Genomic DNA, 21,256 nt, shown 5'->3' with positions numbered 1-21,256 from the left:
TGATTTTTATTGTTAAAAAATTCGTAGGGCCCACCATAACGTTTATTTTTCATCCAATTTTTTAATAAGGTCACAACTACATGGATGAAGAAGAAAAACAAATTTCATATTGATCTGAAACTTCCGTAACCCCCCACTGCTTTTTACAGTGTAGTCCACTTGATCTTTAGATTTATCTTATTTTTCGACTCAAGCCTTAAGACAAGCCCACCAAATGGATGGACGGTTCGGATATAACACATACCTCATGGTGGGACCCACAAAACTTGTTGACATTAATGCACTAGCTGGCCTGGTACACCTGCCAATCCGCTTCACGTATAAAAGATGGGTTACCCTCCCATTAAAACAACCATAATCATTTTTTAAGCCTACTGAGGTGTAGTTCACAAATCCAGGTCATCCATTACGTGTGTCCCACTTGAATGAGGGGTCAAACCAAGTTTCAGATGCATCCATATTTTAGGTGGCCCCACCAAGTGCTTTTATATGTTTTAGAAATGCCTTCACGTGATTTTAGATGGTATGGCCCACCTAAATTCCGTATACGGCTGATTTTTGGGATATCCCATAATTTAAAGGGGACCCATCAAATGCACAGTGTTAATGTTCAACACACATCACGGTGGGGCCCACACAGCTCAACCTCATGGGAAGTTCCATGAGCTCGACCGCATAGAACCATTTCCATGTCTTCTTTCTTGTCTTGTGTCAGAGCTCGGTGCTCGACGCACCTTAAGCCACGAGCTAAGAGGACGGATTGGCTACTCCCCCTGCCACCATCCAATGGCTAGTGCTTGGTGCTCTGTGGACCCCACCATGATGTATTTATTTCATCCATGTCGTCCATCTATTTTTCTAAATTATTTTATGGTATTAAACAAAAAATGAGGTATATCTCAATCTTAAGTGGACAACATTACAGGAAATAATGTTGAATGAACATTGTGCGAATCGGATCACTTCGAATTGGCCACTTATCCGAACTCGACTCAATATACGATCGGATCTAAATAGGCCTAGTCGATCCAACCCGATCTTAGCCTTCGGTTCGGATCGAATCAGGTCGGATTCTGCCCAGCTCTAGCTGGAACTAGTTATCCGTGCCATGCAAACGTTCGGGCCCATCACGAGGACTATTATGGTCTTAAGTGGGCCACATCTGTGTGTTGAGTTGGACTGTTGGTTTACAGTTTTCCTTTGATTCCAACAGCACAGCCCACCTAATGAGCAAACCAGACTATGTTTGGGTAAGGTGATCTTCTTGGCAGGGCTAATTTTTTTACGTAGCCCATGTTGGTGAGACATACAAAGTGGCACATGTTGATGCAATTTTCCGGTAGACCCTCCTTGGTTAACCCTTCAGGACCTACACAGACGAAAGTAGTGGACAAATGAGACCTTGGCTAGTATAAGGGACCCTCCGATGCCTAAGTCAGGATCTTGGGTCTTCCATAGATTAGGATCTTAAGGAAAAGAGTCACTAGTCGAGTATTATGGTATGTGTATGTGTACCTTATATTGGCTGGAGGTACCTCTATTTATAGGAGAAGGAAGACCATGCGGTAGGGAGTCTTTCCTGATATGTCGGAGACCTTTGCGCATAAGCTTCCAGATCCATCCGGGATCTTCCCGAGATTGTGGTTGTCCGAGATCATCGGGACCTGATTCTATCTCTTCAAGATCTTGGAGAGATCTTAGAGTCGTTGGAGGGATTCCCGGACTAGTAGTTCGGAAAAAGGTCGGGAGATAGAGGTGTCTGGTACAGTAGGCGCAAGCAATACTGAGTCTTCTGTCAAATCAATATCTATCTTGTTTAAAGGTTATGCTGACCTATAGCCGACCTATAGTTCAGGTTGACAATCGGGCATTTGAGTGGACTTACAATTGCAACTTATTTAAGTAGCCTTGCAGTTGCATCTACCTACTTGAAGGTCGGTCTTTCCTTGTCAGTGGATGCCTCTTAAGGCATAAGTCCTATTGGGTTCGTGCTGGTTTGTAGAGTTGGTCCGTTCCATAAGTCGATCTATTTTTCCCCCAATAGCACATGTGAAATATTTGATTGGACGAGATTTTCTGCGGTGAGAAGTGAATGGTTAGCCGATCAAACAACGGAATTGCATTGCAAATTAGATTTGTGTCAACCCCACCCCGATTGGCCCTACCCAAGTTCGGGTCACTAGGTGAGGTTGCCAAGGTCCCTTACTCAAGGTCGGGTTGGAAAATGCCCTACGTTCCCATCAAGCAAGTTTTTGGGTAGGTTGAATATCCCGTTAATAGTTTGACCAATGCGCAAAAAAACTTAAAACTAATGAAATGTGTAAAGTTAGGCTTTAAACCCTTGATATCATAACATTTCATCACACTTTGTAGCCAATGTCCTCATTGGCCTATTATATAATAGAATTCACTCTAGCCTTTATTTAAGGTAACCATTTTCATGACATAATGGTTGCAATGTTGTTATCTAGGTAAACGATTTCATTTTGGTTCAAGTTGCCCTTTCCACATGTCACTCCAATACCAATTGTTAAAAACTCAACCAATGCATCAAAAGCCCTGAGATTAATGAAATGTGTGAAATTCGACTCTTTAAACCATTAAAACTGTAACATTCCACCAAGGCATGGTAGTTGGACTCCGGTTATCCTTGTAACCATTTCCAATTAACATTGCCCTTTCACAAGTCACCCCTTGTATCACTCAAACACAAGACATGGTGCTGACTCTAATACCAATTGTTAAGAACATAATCAATATGCTAAAAGCCCCATGACTAATGAAATGCATAAAGTCGGGCTATTAAACCATTGAAATAGTAACATTTATTAAATAATACTCTCTTATATGTGGATTTAGGTTGGGTCAAAGTTGTTGCACCCTGTTTTTTGCCATTTTTAAAAGAACCAACGGGACACGTGTTATTGTACAAAGATTATACAACACACATGAGATCTACTGGGATACATAGAGTGTATTTTACGGAGTGACAACTGGCATTGATTGAGTAATACATGTCATCCATAAATATAATGTGATCGAGAAACTCGAAAGGAGAACATGGTCGAGAAAAAGACATTATTATAACGGTTAATGGGATAAGTGTCCAATAATAGTCAGGAAGGCCGGAATGGTACTGAAGCAAGTGATATCGATTAAACGTGGGGGAAGAAGCATCTAGATAGCTATCACAAGAAGATAAATAAATAACAAATGATTTCGACATAGCAAAGGATCTCAAACCAACCAAACTAATTATCTTATCAATTAAATATTATTTACGTTTCTTAGCATAACCACTAGCCTACTCTTACATTAGGAGTGACAATAATCCGACAGTTGCATACAGAGTCTACGTCCATACCCTGGACTAGTTCTATTTTAGTACAAGCAACTCTTCTTTTTAGAATATGTGCTTTATAGTTGCTCTCAACAACCAACTGTAAGTATTTATGTCCGTTCCACCTTTGTATTACAAAATTCTTTCATACAGAAGTCAAGGTGCAACCAATTTTTTTAGGACGAACCCTACCCTCTGATAATCGTCTAATTATCTCAAACAACATGTTGTAAGTGGTTGAATAAGCAACCGCTCTTCTTATATCTTGGTCATATACACTTGATTCTGATGTATTTGCCTATATTAACACTTGGGGTTAAAGTTGTTCGGTTGGAATCAAGCTGCACAGTCGATTATGACACACCTACAAAATTCACACGTAACAATAATTGTAAAATAAAGAGGCAACAAGAGTAGGAATGAATTTGGATTTGTTTTGGTTGTGCACCTCTAGTTCGAAGCTAGACAAGGTATATTTTGTTTTGACGTGGGCATGTTAATGAGTTGTACGAAATGAGATGCATGCAATATTTGGTGGGGTGGGATCATGAGGCGATACATAAACTGTGAGGTGACTAGACAAGAGAATAGGCCTCCAACTTAGGTTCATGCCAACTTGAACCCAATTAATCTGACCTGAGTTTAGCGTTGTTCCATTAGGTTTGTATTGTCCTTTGGTTGAGTTCATATTAAGAAATGTCAACCTAATTTGAATTTTGGTTGAGCAAATTTGAGGCAAGCTAGGTCAGGCAAGGCATAGTTCCGTGTGTTTGGGTTGGATGAATAAAACATTTGTAAATGAAGTCCAACATTGCCACAACAGTATGAGGATGAAGAACACAGGGGAAGTTTATAATCCTCTTTTTGAGTTTTCAATATGCATCAAAGAAGTGTGCGGTTAATGATACATATCAATTTATTCGATTTGACATTGTTTATATACTCGAAGTCAAACTTATTTTTGATACGAATGTTACGAGAGCTTTCAAGTTTGCCTCTTTCAATCACATATATCTTCATGCACTCCTTTTTCACAATAAGATGATAGGCTTTCTCACATTTAGGATTATGAATTTTATAAATTTTCATACAAATTCTGTTTTCTACCATGCTAAGCGACTTCTCATTAATTATCACTAGTTTTTTATACCACTCCTTCAGCTTTTCCGGATCACACTTGTAGGTGGAGAGTGTAGCTTGAGAGTCGTTATTTTCATAAATATGGTAAATGAAAGCAGTGTTGGACTCCACTCATCGATGTCCTTGGTCTCTTCGCATGTTTATCAAAATGCATCTGATAATGAGTTATATAAAAACCATAATGCTTGTCGTAAATAGTTTTAGAATACCCGCATATAATCTTAACTGAACCCCTGGTAGTGTGATCTCATCGAAAAATTCTCACACCACTGATATTTCTTTTTTCCCTTCACTGAATCTAAAATTGTTTCAACTTTGTTTTAAAAAATATTTGCCTCTATGATACGAGGATATGTGACTGATATACCAACACCAGGGGTACTTGGGTTTTCCTCGCTAGTCGTCTACAGATAAAAAAATAGCAAGGGTAATGTAAAACTAGAGCTTTTACAAATTGAAGTAATCGGTCGATTATATTTATATGCAAATATAAATATATAGTACAAACAATATCGAACCCCTCCATCATTTGCAAAGCACAGGTGTCTCAAATAGTCTTATAATAAATAAATCCATTGGGGTACATAATATGCATAATTATAAATTGTTTATAATTGTTTCAAATTTTGTTTACTAATTGTCTTTAAATATCATATCTATTCCTACCTGTCTCTATTTATAGGTGCTAATTATCTTTATCCAATTCGATAACATACCACGTACTGTACTAATACAGTTTACATGTAAGTTGAAATTTCGGCAACACCTCCTTATATTATATAGATATATGTAAAATTCAATACTAATTAGTTATCCCATGTAATCCATACACATGGATAACGGAAACTAATTAGTAAATAACCATATATGTAGAAAAAATACAGAGAGACATTGTTGAAATTCAAACTACATGTAGATCGATAAATGAGGACAACCTAAGTACACTGTATGATACCAAACTGTTCCAAATGAGACAATTTAGAAATCCATAAAGAATAAGTATTTTCAGTCGAATGATTGTAATTGTTTAATATAAAATCATAAATTAGAGGAGACATTGCTAAACTACTAAGTGGCTTAAATACTAATTAATAAATAATCATAAGCATAAACATCTAAATAACAAATATCGAAATATATAAAAAAAATGAATTGGATGATAATTTAAATGTAAGTTAAGTAACTTAAGTTAGTACATTTATAGTAGGAACGTTAAGTTAGTGCACTCATGTAACGTCTCGAAAAAATCCATACAAAGGCTCGAGTACCACCTCAGGCAGAAATCACACAGGACCAAATCCTTTAGAAATTAGTCGAGAATTAACTAGTGCTAAACTAAATTATCTGTGAAATTAGCACTAATCACTTTTAATACGATATGCAAGATCCAAAACTCGTAGAATCATTGACGCTACCTTACCCTGAAATCAAAAATCAATCTCTAAACCCAGGTGCTTTCGGGAGCACATCGAAACTCCATATCGGACATGGACCGCACGTCGAAAGTTCGATAACTACGAAACTATACGAATGTGACCGCCTTGTTGGACTTGACAACCATCCCGGAAATCAAATCCTAATAATATCCAGAAACGCACAACTTGAGCCCAGAGTGAAGTGGGTGAGAAACGCGAATACTTTTAATAAATAAATCCAAACTTAAGTAAACTGAGTCGTTCACTTACAGGTTCAAATATAAGGATTCAGACCGTCAGAATCTGACCCAATTACACCCTCGGATCAAGGAAAATGTTCAATACATGTCAGTGCACTGGTGACTCTGATCGAGTACCGGTGACCGTCGAACTGAAACTGGTCCGCCACAATCGATCTGTAAATCCGATTGGACCGAAAACATAGCTTGACCTAGATCCAATGTCAGAGAGCTTAAGACCGACCGCGCGTAGGAAAAGAGGCCTCCAGAAGTGCTCCGTTGGACTAAAACGGACCCTTTGGATATAACCTAAGTATACCTTGGCCTTGGGGCCATTTCCATCAGACCTGGGCCTATATAAAGGCCTAAACCCACTTCTCTCTCACCACATACGAATTTCCAAACCCTGGGAAGAAAAGAGAGAGAAAAGAGAAGGAGAAAGTGAGGAGAAATGAGTGAGAGTGGGAGTTAGTTGCCGGGATCTTTCCCTGACGCTCCATGTGCTTAACCACAATTCCTGTATCGCTATACGGGCGATTCCGATTCCATTCTTAGGTAAGAAAAATCTAACGCAAACATATTTTAGGGTTTAAAATCATGTGAATGATGAAATAACTAACCTATTTCATACTGTAGGTTGCCATTGTGCCATAGACAAAGACTCGGTATGCAAACTGAGTTCAATACCTGTTTACCAGCGTAAGGTATAGACTATAAATATTTAGGTTATGGTTTTCAAGGCTTTCAATCTCAGTAATGATTTATGACTGACTTGATTGCAATCTCATATGCTTAGATACGGTATTTCCCGTATATTACACATATATGTAAACTATGTTGATTGTAATGCATTCTAAGTGTTTGTTGAAATGATTGAATGAATATAGATTCATGATTTGTGCCTGCCATGTGTATGGAATGTAAGAACGTGATTGATGTGTATTAGACAACACCTTGGTGAAAGGATTTATCCTAATATATGTTGTAACCAACATACATCATGTATGTTGAAAGGTGTAGTCTAAGTGTTCGATAAAATATCTGAAGGAGTAAGTGTTTATTGAATTATATTTTTTAAGGGTGTTGAGATAAGATTCTCAACTACCTTGGTTATATGTATAAATTCCTTCATGTGACTAAAATTTAACTGCGTGATTTATGTATGAAATACATGCCTGGGATAACATGTTCAATATGTGTCCTTATAAAATGCTCAAATGATTGTAGTACTTGAATTATTTGTTCATTACTGTTTTGACTATCTCATGTGATTACTTGTTGGAATTGAGTGTGATTGCGACTATTATATAGTCCAGGCAATCGGTAACAGGTCCTGGGTTAGTGGCTGAGGTTGTTTCGCCACACCGGACATGTTCGATGAATCCGAGTCGTACTTGGGTTGTCGACAGTGGTTAGGCCACGTGGAATGCTTACGCACTCCATGTCGATCAAGTCAACGTGCGCTCGTACCCATCGAGCTCGTCAAGTAACTCGATTGACCCAATGTGTGTTCACCATGTATGGACGCTACTGCTTGAATATAAGGTACCAAACTCACCAGTGGAAACCCTTTTAACCTCGGTACCTCGATCCACTAAGACTCATGAGCCGGGCATGGTGGTATGGGACACCGTAGTCGAGCTGTCGGCCTACGCTGGGGTACGAGCCTCCCCGTGGTGACCAGTGAGCAACCCAAACTCATGAGCCGAATACGGTGGTATGGGACATTGTATTCGAGCTGTCGGCCTACGTCTAGGTGACGAGCCACTCGTAGTGACCTCGAGCATACTCTAAGACTGCGTTGAGGTGACGAGCCTCGCCGCAGTAAACAAGAGTATAAACCAGGCATGCATCGAGGTGACGAGCCCTTTGTAGCGACCTGTAACCACAACATCGTATGAGACTGGCTAGGACTGACGACCCTAGAATGGATCATTGTTTGGAAAATGATATAAGGGAGGTACCTTAGCTTCCCAATCCTGCTATATGAATAAACATAAGTAAGCAACTTGGCTAATCACGCTCATGCATCGCATTACGTGTGCATTTAGCGTAGCAGGTCAAGCATTGAGGAAGTGTTTCATGCCATAATCGTGAGATGAAGTCGCTAAGAGAGCGCAGGCGAGGGCATGCATCATTATTTCATATCATTCTTGTATTAACAAGAGTACTTAGGACCTGATTGTTGTATTGCGTTATCATTACTGCTTGACTGAATTGATAATATGTTAACCCTTGCTTTATTGTTCCACTAAGCTGATCACTCACTCCCACGTTACAGGGCGGTGTTTTAAACACTAACCAGACCCTATTGTAGTTTCAGATGATGGCGTGGCCTGCGAGGTGGAGCCGAACTTTGAGGATGATGGGGATGCATTCTCATATATGCAGTATTCAGGCGGGTTTCTATAGACCGTTCTGATCGGCGGGGCTTCGGGGCTTATACTTGTAATGGACCATCACTTTTGATATTTTGTATTTTGAAACAATACTTGTAACTATTTGACCTGACAATGCGCTCATACTCTGGAGACCTACAATGATTTGTATATTTTATACATTGATCACAGTCTTCCGTTTGGGTAAATTCAACTATCCCTGGAGTATGATTCGCTGATTTAGTTTAATCTCATTAATGTTTTATGCATTTACATGGACAACATCAAATCATCATTGTCTATGTTGCATACGTGATGCGTTGGAACTCGGGAGTTGGGTACCTACTCGACCCCCGATTTTCAGGGCGTTACAACTCATAATTGGAAAGTTGAGTTAGCATATTTATTCCATATGATTACAAGTCTATGGGTAAAAAACTTAATACATATTTTATAATTTTAACATTATCTTAAATTAGGTTCGGATCCATCATTTTCGTCATCCGTGCTTGAGCTGGTGGGATATTCTCCAATATGCTCATTAATATCCCATGAATCAAAAGGTGGTGAGACTTTTTCATCGTGTTCTTGTATAAATTCAACTAATTTTTTTAAACTTTTTTTGTGAGATAGTTCATATGGAATACCCAATATCTTGTAGAATGAGGCGAGTTTGGAAATAAACTTCAATAGCTTTTTGCTAGTCGTGCTTGGTTATGCTTATGTGTCATGTTATCGAGGAGGACATCATTGATATTTAGATGCCTCCACCTCTTTCTTGATTAACTTTAAGGCTATTTTTAATTGCATTTATTCCGAAGTTCTCAATCAAGCTTCATTCTCCTATTCATCTTCCATACTAATTATTTTCACTCTCTCTATTTTAGATCATTCATTGATTAAATATATATTTGTTATGATATATCTCATGACTAGTTGTACTTGGTGTGGGAGAAGGGTAGAAAGCTTATTGTTGGAGTTTACAATAGGCTAGAATAAAACCCGTGCCTCTCATAATGCTCTAGGACACGGTTATGTATCTCCCCCCAACCTAATAAGTGTAGTCCATGCCGATTTATTTTGTCTACAAATTTGGCCCCACAGAAATTGTATTGAATCTTCATTATTCTATAGTCTGATAAGTGGACTTGGGAACCATAATCCCAAATATTGGTGGATGGATCATCCGAAGATATTGCTGCACATTATTTTGTTGTAAGAGAAATATTGTTTTAAGCAAAATAAAGAAAATTATGCAAATATAATCTATACTATACATTCACATATTCACAAAATCACAATTACAATTTTACAACTCATCAGTTTCAATATTCAACTATAGAAAATGCAAAATTAATTCGACTGACTCCAACCGACCCAACTCAGCAGCTAAACCCTACTCGACTCAACACGACATCCCTAACCGACTACCCAACACCCAATTCGACTCAACTGGCACCCAACCCAATAGGCCAACATTGAACCCAACCCAACCAACACCCAACTTGACCCAACCAAGTAGGCCGACACTTAACTCATACTCAACCCAGCATAACTCAACCCGATCCAACCTGACTCAACCTAGCACCCAACTCGTACCAAACCCAGCCTGACTCAGCGCCCAACTCGAACCAACCCCCGACTTAACCCAACACCCAACCCGACCCATCCAAGCTTAACTCAGCACCCAACACCTAACCCAACCTGTACCCAACTTAACCCAGCACCCAGCCCGCACCCAACCCAGTCCGACTCAATGCCTAACCCGACCCCTACCACCCAACTCAACCCGACCCATCCCAATAACCAACCTGCACCCGACCGAGCACCCCACCTGCACTCGACCCCAATCTAGCCTAACCACCGAACCCGCCCCAAATCAAACAAATAATATTCAGTTATATATAAAATTTTAGATAAATAAATAGATGATAGACGAACCTACCTTTGAGGGTGTTGTGAGAGAGAGAGAGAGAGAGAGAGAGATTGCTTGACTGCTTGGGTGCTGGCCACGGGGGATTGGGTAAGGGAAAGTGAAAAGAAAGGAAAGGGATAGAATTTTTTAAGTTTTGACCTTTTGTTTTAAGCTTTAAAATTTTAACTTTTATATATATATATATATAATATTCAAGTCGTGTTGAGTTGCACTATACCCGAACTCAGCTCATTTTCAAAATGAGTTAAGTTATACGAAGCTTATCTCGCCCCAAGTCGTCCTTTGAGTAGAGTCAATCTAAGTTGAATCAAGCCAAGCCAGGTGAGCTTTTTGAGCTAGCTCAGCTTGTGTACAACCCTACACATGGCTACTTTCAGGACTGCAGGAAGTCGTGTTTTACGGGAGCACGACTTAGTTGTGACTTGGAATCAATGATGTAGGTGCGATCTAGATTATGAGAAACAATTCAACGGATTTTTGTACATCCACACGGCTCATCCATTTTTCTGGTTCATTTTAGAGCATGAGCCCGAAAAGGAAGCAAATACAATGTTTAGGTCGACCATACCATTGGAAGTAGTGGTTACTGACTAATAAAAATCCAATGTGGCTACAATAGTTTTAGATCAAGGTGATATTTATTTTTTCCATTTTGTCCATATCCGTGTGACCTTATAAACAAGTTAGATAGTCAACAAGCTATGCAATTGAGCTTGGGAGGTTTTTAAAGATGAGCTTTTTACTGCCACTGTTTCTTATGGTGTGGTCCACCTGAAACTTTTATATCTTTCATTTTGAGCTCATACCTAAAATGAGCAGCATAGATGGGGCAGTGTGGATATACAGTAGATACATCGAGGTGGCCCCACCCCTAGGGCCGCACCTACATGGCTTGTTCCCAGGTCCAGGTGGAGCACTGCTGGAGTTATGTAACCTCTGCCCAGCCAGTGCTGTCTCCATTACCGGTAGACTCGCACACTTATTTTACACAATTTAATAGAACGGTGGTGGCTCATCATCTTCATATGTGGGCTGTCTGAATTGTGGGTCTCACTGTGGATGTAGCATATTTCTAAAATAAAACTCATCAGTTAATCGGAATTCCTAACGGCCAATTAATGTCTTTTAAATGGATGGTTAAAGTAAAATAATAAGTATTTATGATTAATATTGTTTTATCTATGTGATTTTTCTGGCATGCTCCATGTTCAGCTGGATCATCCACTTGGACGGTCTGGATTTCTATACTTCTACAACATGTGCACGCTTGAACACTCTCCATCATTTTTAAAACTGTGCAAAACTAACACAGGAGTCCCCCGCTCTACGGACAGGAAGCGGATGGCGTACTGAGTAACACAGTACCCTAAGACTACTGAGTAAACTACGTGGGACCCACCATGATGTATTTATTTTATCCACTCATTTCAAACATTTTATAAATTTATTTTTATTTCATCAAATAAAAATAAATCATATACAAAGCTCAATTGGGCCACACCACACGAAAGAGTGTGAATTGAACATCTACTGTTGAAAAAATTCGTTGGGGCCACAGAAGTTTTTTGTCAAGCTAATATTTGTGTTTTCCTTTCATCCATGTCCTTTTAATATTATGAACATGTCATCCAATATTTGTGTTATCCTTTCATCCATGTCCTTTTAATATTATGAACACGTCGGATGACAGATAAACGTCACTGTAGGCGGTTTCAACGGTGGAAATCATTGTTTCCACTGTTTCCTGTGGCATGGCACACCTGAGTTTTGAATATGTTTCAATTTTGGGATCAACTGCTAAAATGAGATATAAAAGCGGATGGACGGCGTGGATAAACAACATGAATTTACGTTGGGCCCAACATAGTTTACTTAGTAGGATAAAAGCGTACTGAGTAGATCAGTACGCAATCCGATTTCCTGCGGACACATCTCCCCATCAAACGCAGCGACCCATTTAAACAGATCCGAGGCCCGCCAATGCAAATATTGAAAAGCCAGGTCTTGTAAGCCGCGGGCTACCAAAGTGAATTCGTAGCCTGCTAATCAGGCCATGTACGCGGATGATCCAAACCGTCCAAAAGACAAGTCTCTCCGTGAATAGTATCATGGAAAAGCAAACATTGCCCAATTTCTAAACGAGCCTTTCAATCCATCCACAACCAAAATCGTGGATGAGCAGTGGTTACATTCAAGTTCACCTTAGAAGGGCTAGGATTATCTTTTGTGGAAGAAATTGACCGTCAATGGCATATCCATACTGGGGCCTACTTTCTGAAGTGGGACTCAAGAGTGACCCCACGTTGCTAAGCTGCCGGATTACGAACACTTCCAGTAGTCTCCAGACCACTTGCTATTTTCTCAACATAAAAGGCCCGGAAAAAACTGGAAGCGGAGTGCGCGGCGTGACACACTCGGTGGTGTGTTGACGTCATCAAGTTCTGTGGGCCCACCGTAACATATGTTTTATATCCACGCCGTCCATCCGTCTTGCGAGATCATTTCAGGTATAACCCTTAAAAATTCAGGCAAATTTGAAGCTAAAATTGACCGTACCACAGAAATTAGCGGGCACCGTTGATACCTTCCTAGGGCCCACCATGATTTTATGTGTCATCCAACGGAAGCCGATTGACTGGTGTACCACCTGCCAGCTGAGTTGTACCAACGGTTCAAAGGAGATCAAAGTTACATAGCCTGATGATGTATTTATTATATCCACACCATTCATCAATTTTTCAAGTTTATTTCAGAGCATTAGCTAAAAAAGTAAATTATATCCAAAACTCAAATCGACCACTTAAAAATTAGCATCCGGGGTAATGATTTTCACCATTGAAAATTTCACAGGCCCATCACAACGTGTATTTTCCATCTAATCTGGTATATATAGATGAAAAGGAAAAAACAAATTTCAAATTGATTAGAAACTTCTGTGACCCATTGGTAGACGTTCAATCCTCAGCTGCTTTTTGTAGTGGACCCTTTATATCTGTCTTATATTTAAGAGGAGCTCGCAAAGTGGATGAACGGTTTAGATATAACATATATCTCATGATGTCACCCATCAAATTAGCTTACGTCAATACATCAGCTATATAGCTGGTGCATGGTACACCAGCCAATCCGCTTCCCCATGCAACCTGTTGGTAAGATGGCACGCACCTACACGAAGGGAAAACACGGATTTGAGCTTGATTGAAAACTTCAGTGGTCCGTGAGAAGTTTTCAATGGTAAGCATCTAATTACACTGATTTCTTTATTGTGGTCTAATTGAGGTTTTTATCTGCCTAATTTTTGGGATGATACCTCAAAATGATCTCGTGAAATGGATGGACGGTTTAGATATAACTCCTACATCATTGTGGGGCCACAGTCCTTAGTGACGTCAATACACAACTGAGGTCGGTGCTGTGTGGCACACCACGCAATCCACTTCCGAAAAACCCAGCCCTAAACCCACTCAAAATCCTCTTTTCCCTCCCGCCCTCTCTCTCTCTCTAAAATCCGTCGCTCACCCTTTCGTTTCCTCTCTCCGACATTCATTCTCTTTCAGGCTTCTCCATTCGCTTTCAATCTAGTGTTTTGCCCTCTCATCTCAATCCATCTCTTGATTTATAGGGCTTTTTTTTTTTTTTTTTTTTGAATTTCTCTTCCATACATGTCGTGGGAAGATGAGACAGTGGGCCCTGATATCGCCAGTGCGGGCCGTCTCATCAGCGACCGCATTGGCAGAGATGTCGCGGCCCAGCTCGATCTTGAAGAAGCTCTAGAGGCTTCCAGATACGCCAGCCATCCCTACTCGTCCCATCCCAAAGAGGTAAGATGATCTAATTTCTTATGTTAGTATTTGTAAGAATTATATGATACTCTGGCGGATTACAGTGGATAATATGCGGACGTGCTTGTCCGTGGCATGTCGCGCAGACTCAGTCCAAAACATCCTATGCTTGAGTCTCATGATCGACGGCTCCGCCCCAGAAATCACTCTGATTGGAATACCCTAATTTATTCTTCAATGGACATACGCACATTCTCTCCAAGCATAAGTTCGATGGAATGGAGTGGTTAGTGTTGTTTGATCAGTGTGAGTTTTGGGCTGTGACCTATATGTACTGTATCATTCATGAATTTGTTAGCAGGGACAAGGCTATAATGATGATAATCTTCTGCATAGTGTGGTTTGAGATCTGGACGGTCTCGATGAACCTGTGTGTGCTCCATGCGTAAGCTGGACTTGTGCATGAGGATAGCCCATGTATTCTGCTAGATTATCTAGATCTTGGAGTGGGTTTTATGTTACTCGAACTACGAATTCACACGAATGCAAATGCAACAAGCCAGGGGCATCTGGATAGGCATGCTCTCCATGTGTACGATGGATGTGTATATGAGCATAGCTTGCATGCTCTGACACAGCATTTATAATTGCCAATGGGTTTTACGTTACTTGAGTGATGAGTTGTGGCAGTGGGTTGAATGATAGAGCTGGTTTTTGTTGTTGTTGAAAGATGGTGATTTTATTCACGGCCAGAAGGCCAGGCCAAAAGAAACAGAAAACAAAGAGAGGGAAATAAGAAAATGGAACAAACCAGAGAAAAAGAAAAATACAACCAGCCAAACACAAATTAACCCCATGGATAACCCCTGATGCCGAACTACTTTTATTCCTAAAGCAGCGCCAAACACAAATTAACCCCACGGATAAGCCTTGAAGCCGAACTGCTTTTATTCACGAAGCAGCATTTGTTTCCTTCAGCCCACTCGCACCAGTGAACAGCCACCAGCGAACGACAACACTTGGATCTTCTCTTGCCTTCCATCCTTCTGCAAACCAGGATTGGAAAAGCCTATCGATCAAAGCCAGCGTCACCCATGAAATGTTAGAATCCTGAAGAATGCTGCTTCAAATTTCCTTGGCAAAGAGGCAATGGATGAATAAATGGTCTACTGACTTTACTTGTTTGAGGCAAAAGAGGCAGACATTAGGAAGAACCATAGAGCTGAGTATTTGTTGTTGATAAGAACGCAAAAAGGCAACAACCTAAAGGCGCTTGATAGTCTTCAAATGATGAGCCGTAGGGATGCTTTCTGCTCAAATCAAGGCTGATATTGTTTGTAATGGGAGGGAGTGATCCTCCATTTGTCCCAAATCATAGTGGGGGTGGAAGTCTCCAAATAACCCTTGAGGCCCAACATTGTGTTACTTGGATAATGGTTGCATTGTATTAGTAAGTTGAATTATATTAGTAATGGGGCACGTGTTTTTATTGAGACTCAGTGCTTTTTGGGTCAATCAGCTCGACAATGCCATCGTTAAATTATCCTTTCCCCATGATGTTTCTCACCATGGCACTATTGGGACCTACAAGCATTAGTATACAATAAAGGGTCTGGGAGCTACCTTTTTGCTTTCTTTGAACTTAGGCGTTTTTTGAGGACCTCCAGCTTCGCAAAGAAAGTAAATCCTTTTTGGCTTTTGTCTTCTATTTGAATAGGATTAGAAAAAGGAATGTTTTAACGCTGTAGCTAGTTTTAAATCAAGTGTTAGGATTTGATCAAGGATTTTCTTTTGCTTTTGGTGGACCCTAAAAGGTTTCATGGAACCTTTTATGGGAGTAATTTTATTCTTTTTGTTAGCATTCTTTTGGCAGTGCAGGCCTTTTCTTTGTATTCTTCAAGTTCTCATGTACCTCTTTCTAATTATTGATCATTTTCTATTTTATTTCTATCTGTAGATTCGCATTTTGTTTGAGTTTATCGGTTAATTAGAGGACTGATTTACAAAATCAGCATGGTAGTTTGCACTGGCCATCCCCAGTGGGGTTTCAGTCCAGATCAACATGCATGTATGACATGTAGAGTGTGCATTTCATTAATGCTCCCTTGCAGTTTTGCAAAGTCACCCAATAGACTGGCCCTAAGTAAAACTAAGTTGCAGACTTGCACGTGATGACTAGTTTGAAGTATCTGGAAAATATAAAAGGCTCGCTAGGAGCCTGCGACAGATCTTTAATACCTGCAACATTTTTTTGATTAATAGCAATTTATTTATTTATTTTTTTGTTTTGTTTTGTTGATGTTGATAGCAAATCTTACTAATAAAAAAATAGTCCTGGGTCCTTAATACTTTCAACAAAAGTTGCAGGGAAGCAGTGCTCCTCAAAAAGGCAGGAAGTTATTGTACTTGGAAAGAGTTTATCGTAAATAATGTTAAAATATTTAAAACCCGTAATTCCTTTTAAATACAATATCAAACTCTGAAAAATCTATTCAATACAGCTGCTGAGGCTATTGATCATTTGCTCCACAAAAATTAGACATGTAGCATTATGTCGTATGATATGAACTCTTGCAATGCAAGTAGGGAAGATTGTAAGAAGTTCGCAACGAAGAGGTGGGTTCCAAATTGAGGAGTTTTAATTGGTCAAGCTTGACCAATGTAGGGAGTCTTTTACTTTTTTTTTTTTGGAAGGATAACAAGATAATTTTATTGAAAAAGGAAAGAGAACAGAGAAAGAGAAAGCTGGACCGCCGAGATAGCCGACCGGCTAATCTCCTAAAAAGAGTAAGTTACAATCCTTAAATTTATCGGTTGAAGGGGCCCATTCGACTAATAGATGAGTCACCCTGAGAATTGTGGCCTCCATTGATTTAGAAGTGTCATTAAAGCATCTTCCATTCCTTTCTTACCACACGGTCCACCAAACGGCCAGAAGGGATATTTTCCATAGCTTTGATCTATGCTTCCCACACCCCACTCCATGCTAGGCTTCAAGTAGGCCATTAGCTGACTTTGGAAAGGTCCAGGGGACCTTAAAGTGGGTTAGAATTGCGATCCAAATCTGATGTGTGAACTGGCAGTGGATAAAGAGATGATCCACCGTTTCTTCTTTAGCCATGCAGCATAAACAAATGTTAGTGATGATCATACCCCTCTTTCTCAGATTATCTACTGTGAGTACGTTATCCTTGCCAACCAACCATCCAAAAACCGTAATCTTGGGGGGGACTTGGTATTTCCAGCCATGATATAACGATGTCCATTCGATTGGAGGGCTGTTGGCGAGATGACTATAAAGAGATTTCACTGAGAATTTTCTGTTTTTGTCCAGACGCCATGCTGGACTGTCAGCCGCGTACTGATTCGGATTGGTGCTATAAATCCGATTGAGGAGGGCTATGTATTCTTCAATCTCCCTATCTCGGAGAAATCTTCTACACTCTATGTTCCACACCACGACTCCCCCTGTAATCGAATAGCAAGCATCCACTGTGATGGTCTGATTTTGGGCGATATGGAAAATACGCAGGAAGACGACGCACAGGGCTTCATCCCCCACCCAAATGTCTACCCAAAAACGAGTATGTTTGCCATTACCAACGACGACACCAAAACTTTTGATAACCTATGCCTTAGTGAATAGAACTCCTTTCTAAAGGGGTGAAGCTTTATAATTGGAAGAGTTGTTTGTCCACCAACCCCCTTCTGAATGGCCATATTTGCTCTTGATCAAATCGTTCCAAAGGGTCTTGTCCTCAGTCCTTAGTCTCCATATCCATTTACTTAAAAGAGCTCGATTCATTTGTTTTAGATCTTCTATGCCCGCTCCTCCTTGAATATTCTTGCAAACTTCCAACTGAGCAGATGAATTTTTTTTTTTTGTCTTCCTTTCCATGCCATAGAAAATCCCGTCTAAGCCTTTCTAGGATTGCCAAGATCGATGCCGGACATTTGAACAGAGACATGAAGTAAAGGGGAAGGTTTGATAATGCCGCCTTAATTAGGGTGAGCCGACTGCCCAATGAGAGATATCTGCTTTTCCATCCAGCGAGATATGAACCAAATCTGTCGATAACCTTGTCCCATAAGGACTTTAGAGGCTTGTCGATACACAACGGAAGACCCACAAATGTGATAGGAAAGCGACCCGTCGAGCAACGAAAGAAGGCTAGATGAGACTTTAGCTTGTCTTCCTCAATGTTAACCCTAAACATTTTGGATTTTGCCATATTAACACGAAGACCCGAAACAGCTTCAAAACATCTGATTATAGTTCGCAGGTTACTAACTTTGTCTTGGTCTACTTCATTTAATAATATTGTATCGGTAGAGCCATTCCTTCCACTTTGAACCCACTAATGATGCCTTCAGCCTGACTTTTGCTGAGCATTCTTGAAAAGGCCTCCCCCACAATAAGAAATAAGAATGGGGACAACGGGTCTCCTTGGCGCAGATCCCCGGAACTATGAAAGAAACCTCTTGGGGATCCGTTAATTAAAACGGAAAAGAACGCCGAACCCATGCACTCCCTTATCCATCTTCTCCATTTATCTCCAAAACCCATCTGAGTTAGCATATATTGAAGAAAGTCCCAATCAACGTGATCGTGCGCCTTCTCTAGATCCAATTTGCATAGAAGACCCTTAGATTTGGATCTATGGCTCGAATCCAGGCTTTCAAACACAATGAGAGCACTATCCACTATCTGACGACCCGGAATGAATGCACTTTGGTTGTGAGAGATGGTTGTTCCTATCACCCCTATTAATCGAGACGCTAAAACCTTTGCCAAACTCTTGTATGGACCCCCTAGAAGACTAATCAGTTTGAAGTCATTAAGGGATTCAGCCCTCTCAATCTTGGGAATCAGCGGGACAAACGAAGCCCCGATATCTTTGGACAACCTACCTCTCTCGTGGAAATCGAGAATAAATTCCATAACATCTCCTTGAAGCATATCTCAAAAGATTTGGAAGAAAGCGATTGGGAAACCGTCTGGCTCGGGGGCCTTGTCCCCACCCAGTTCAACAATAACCCTTTTCACCTCAAGAGGCGAGAGAGGGGATTCCAGAGCAGAGGTGTCCTCTTCGGTAATTCGATCGAATTGGAGATGATCTAGTTTAGGCCTTTTCCAACCTTCTCCACGAAGGAGGTTACTGAAATAGCGAATGGCCTCCTCGGATATACCATCCTTATCTTCAATGCGGACACCATCCACCACTATACTCCTGATCTTGTTCACTCTAGCGTGCTTTAGCCATGCAATGAAAAAAATTGGTGTTTTTATCTTCTTCTCTGATCCACTTGCATTTTGATTTCTGTCTCCATGAAATTTCCTCTTCCTTCATCCGATCCGAATAGGATTGAATCAGCTGAATCCTTCTGTGTAGGGTCTGTGAAGTACTCTGTCCCTCTTCCATTGACTGGTCAATCGATTGCAATTCAGCCAGGATTGCATCTGTTTTAGAATCTCTTTTTTGAAGCTCTTCCACTTTCCACTTCTTAATCTTTCCTTTTAAGAGTCTCAACTTACTGCAAAGTTTGAAACTAGCATACCCTGCCACACTAAAACCTGCCCACCAATCTTCGATCAGCTGATGGAAGCCTTCAATCTTTAGCCAAGAAATTTCGAATCTGAACGACTTTGGTCCCCAATTTTGATCATCTACTACAAGAAGAATGGGGTTATGGTAGGACGTGGGTTTGGGAAGAAATGATTGTGAGGCTAGGGGGAACAAGTCCAACCAATCATGAGGCACCAAGAATCTGTCCAGTCTGGATAGAGTAGGATGAGCTCTCTGATTCGACCAAGTAAATCTCGCTCCAAGCAAAGGAAGATCAACAAGTTCTTGATCTTCAATCCACTGAGAAAAGCGTCGCATTCCCGTAGTAACTCTACCTTCCTGGGATCTGTCTGCTGCATAACGCGTGATGTTAAAATCTCCGCCAATTCACCAAGGTCTATTGAATTTCTTCCTAGATTCGTTAAGTTCCTCCCAAAATGCAGATCTTTTATCTTCTTGGTTTGGGCCATAAACTGATGTGATTAGGCAACTGAAGTCCGAAGAAGCTTCTTTCAGAATTACCGAAATCGAAAAGACGCCACTCCAGTTATCGATCAGGACCCATGAAGAAGATTTTCACGCCACCAAGATGCCTCATGAACTTCCGATTGCATCCAATGCCACCCATTTCGAATATATTTCTTTTTAGAGAGTGCCCAGAAGTTTGTCGCTGAATTTCCGAACCTTGGTTCCTGTAAACAAGTCACCTCAGCTTTGCTTCTTCCACAAATATCTTTGAGGAGTCTTCTCTTCAGCTTTGACCCCACCCCTTTAATGTTCAATGATAGAACTTTCATTTGGGAACAAAACTTCCCCGAAGAGCAAGGACTCGGACTACCGAGTTCGATCGGTTGATGGGTGTGGGGCTAAGAACAAGGCTCCAGAGTTCTCTGTTGCCGTGAGACCTGGATGGAGTTTTCCTAGGAGTTTTTGTCTGGACTAATGGTCGGCCACACTCCTCTATATAGTGGAACATGGCCATCAAATCTTCCGGATGGTCTCCAAAGGACACTCCAATTGTTCTGCCTATGTGGCCCATCGCATCCCTAATCCATTTCTTTTTTTGGAGAGTACTGATCAACTATACCTTCTGATCTTCTGAGTCCCTCATGCCTCGCAGATCACTTTTCGTTACCGCTGAGAGTCTTCCCGCCCTGATCCGCAAAGGTTCCGCCTCGAATATTTCTTCTCTCTGATATCTTCTCGAAACATATTTGATAGAGCTTGTTCTGATATAGGATCTGTAGCTGGCGAGGAGCGAGGTGACGATAAGACAGGAGGGGTCGCATAGCCGGAAGACCATGACGATGATTCTTGATCCGGGACACAGATGTTGTCCCCCCACAGAAGAAGAGGATTATCTTCACCCGTAAAGGAGCAGAGTTTCGTAGAATCTGGGACATGCGTCCCCTTAGCACGTGAGGAGAGCACACTCTTGTGGAGATATGTTCCATATCGA

The 21,256-nt window shown here is 40.7% G+C and overlaps 1 protein-coding gene across 1 annotated transcript in view; it reads left to right on the top strand.

Moving 5' to 3' along the window:
- Window positions 1-13,915: 13,915 nt before the first annotated feature.
- The window catches only part of LOC131251572 (nuclear pore complex protein NUP155), a 76,751-nt gene continuing 69,410 nt past the window's right edge, over window positions 13,916-21,256 (top strand). The window contains exon 1 of the mRNA XM_058252343.1: window positions 13,916-14,269. Within this exon, the coding sequence (XP_058108326.1) occupies window positions 14,111-14,269 (159 nt within the window). The 5' untranslated portion in view covers window positions 13,916-14,110. The remainder of the gene's footprint in view (window positions 14,270-21,256) is intronic.

This window comes from Magnolia sinica, chromosome 7 (genome assembly GCF_029962835.1).
Source record: "Magnolia sinica isolate HGM2019 chromosome 7, MsV1, whole genome shotgun sequence".
In the NCBI taxonomy this organism is placed as follows: domain Eukaryota; kingdom Viridiplantae; phylum Streptophyta; class Magnoliopsida; order Magnoliales; family Magnoliaceae; genus Magnolia; species Magnolia sinica.
The sequence above is the reverse complement of the archived record's forward strand: the minus strand, read 5'-3'. Positions and strand labels throughout refer to the sequence as shown.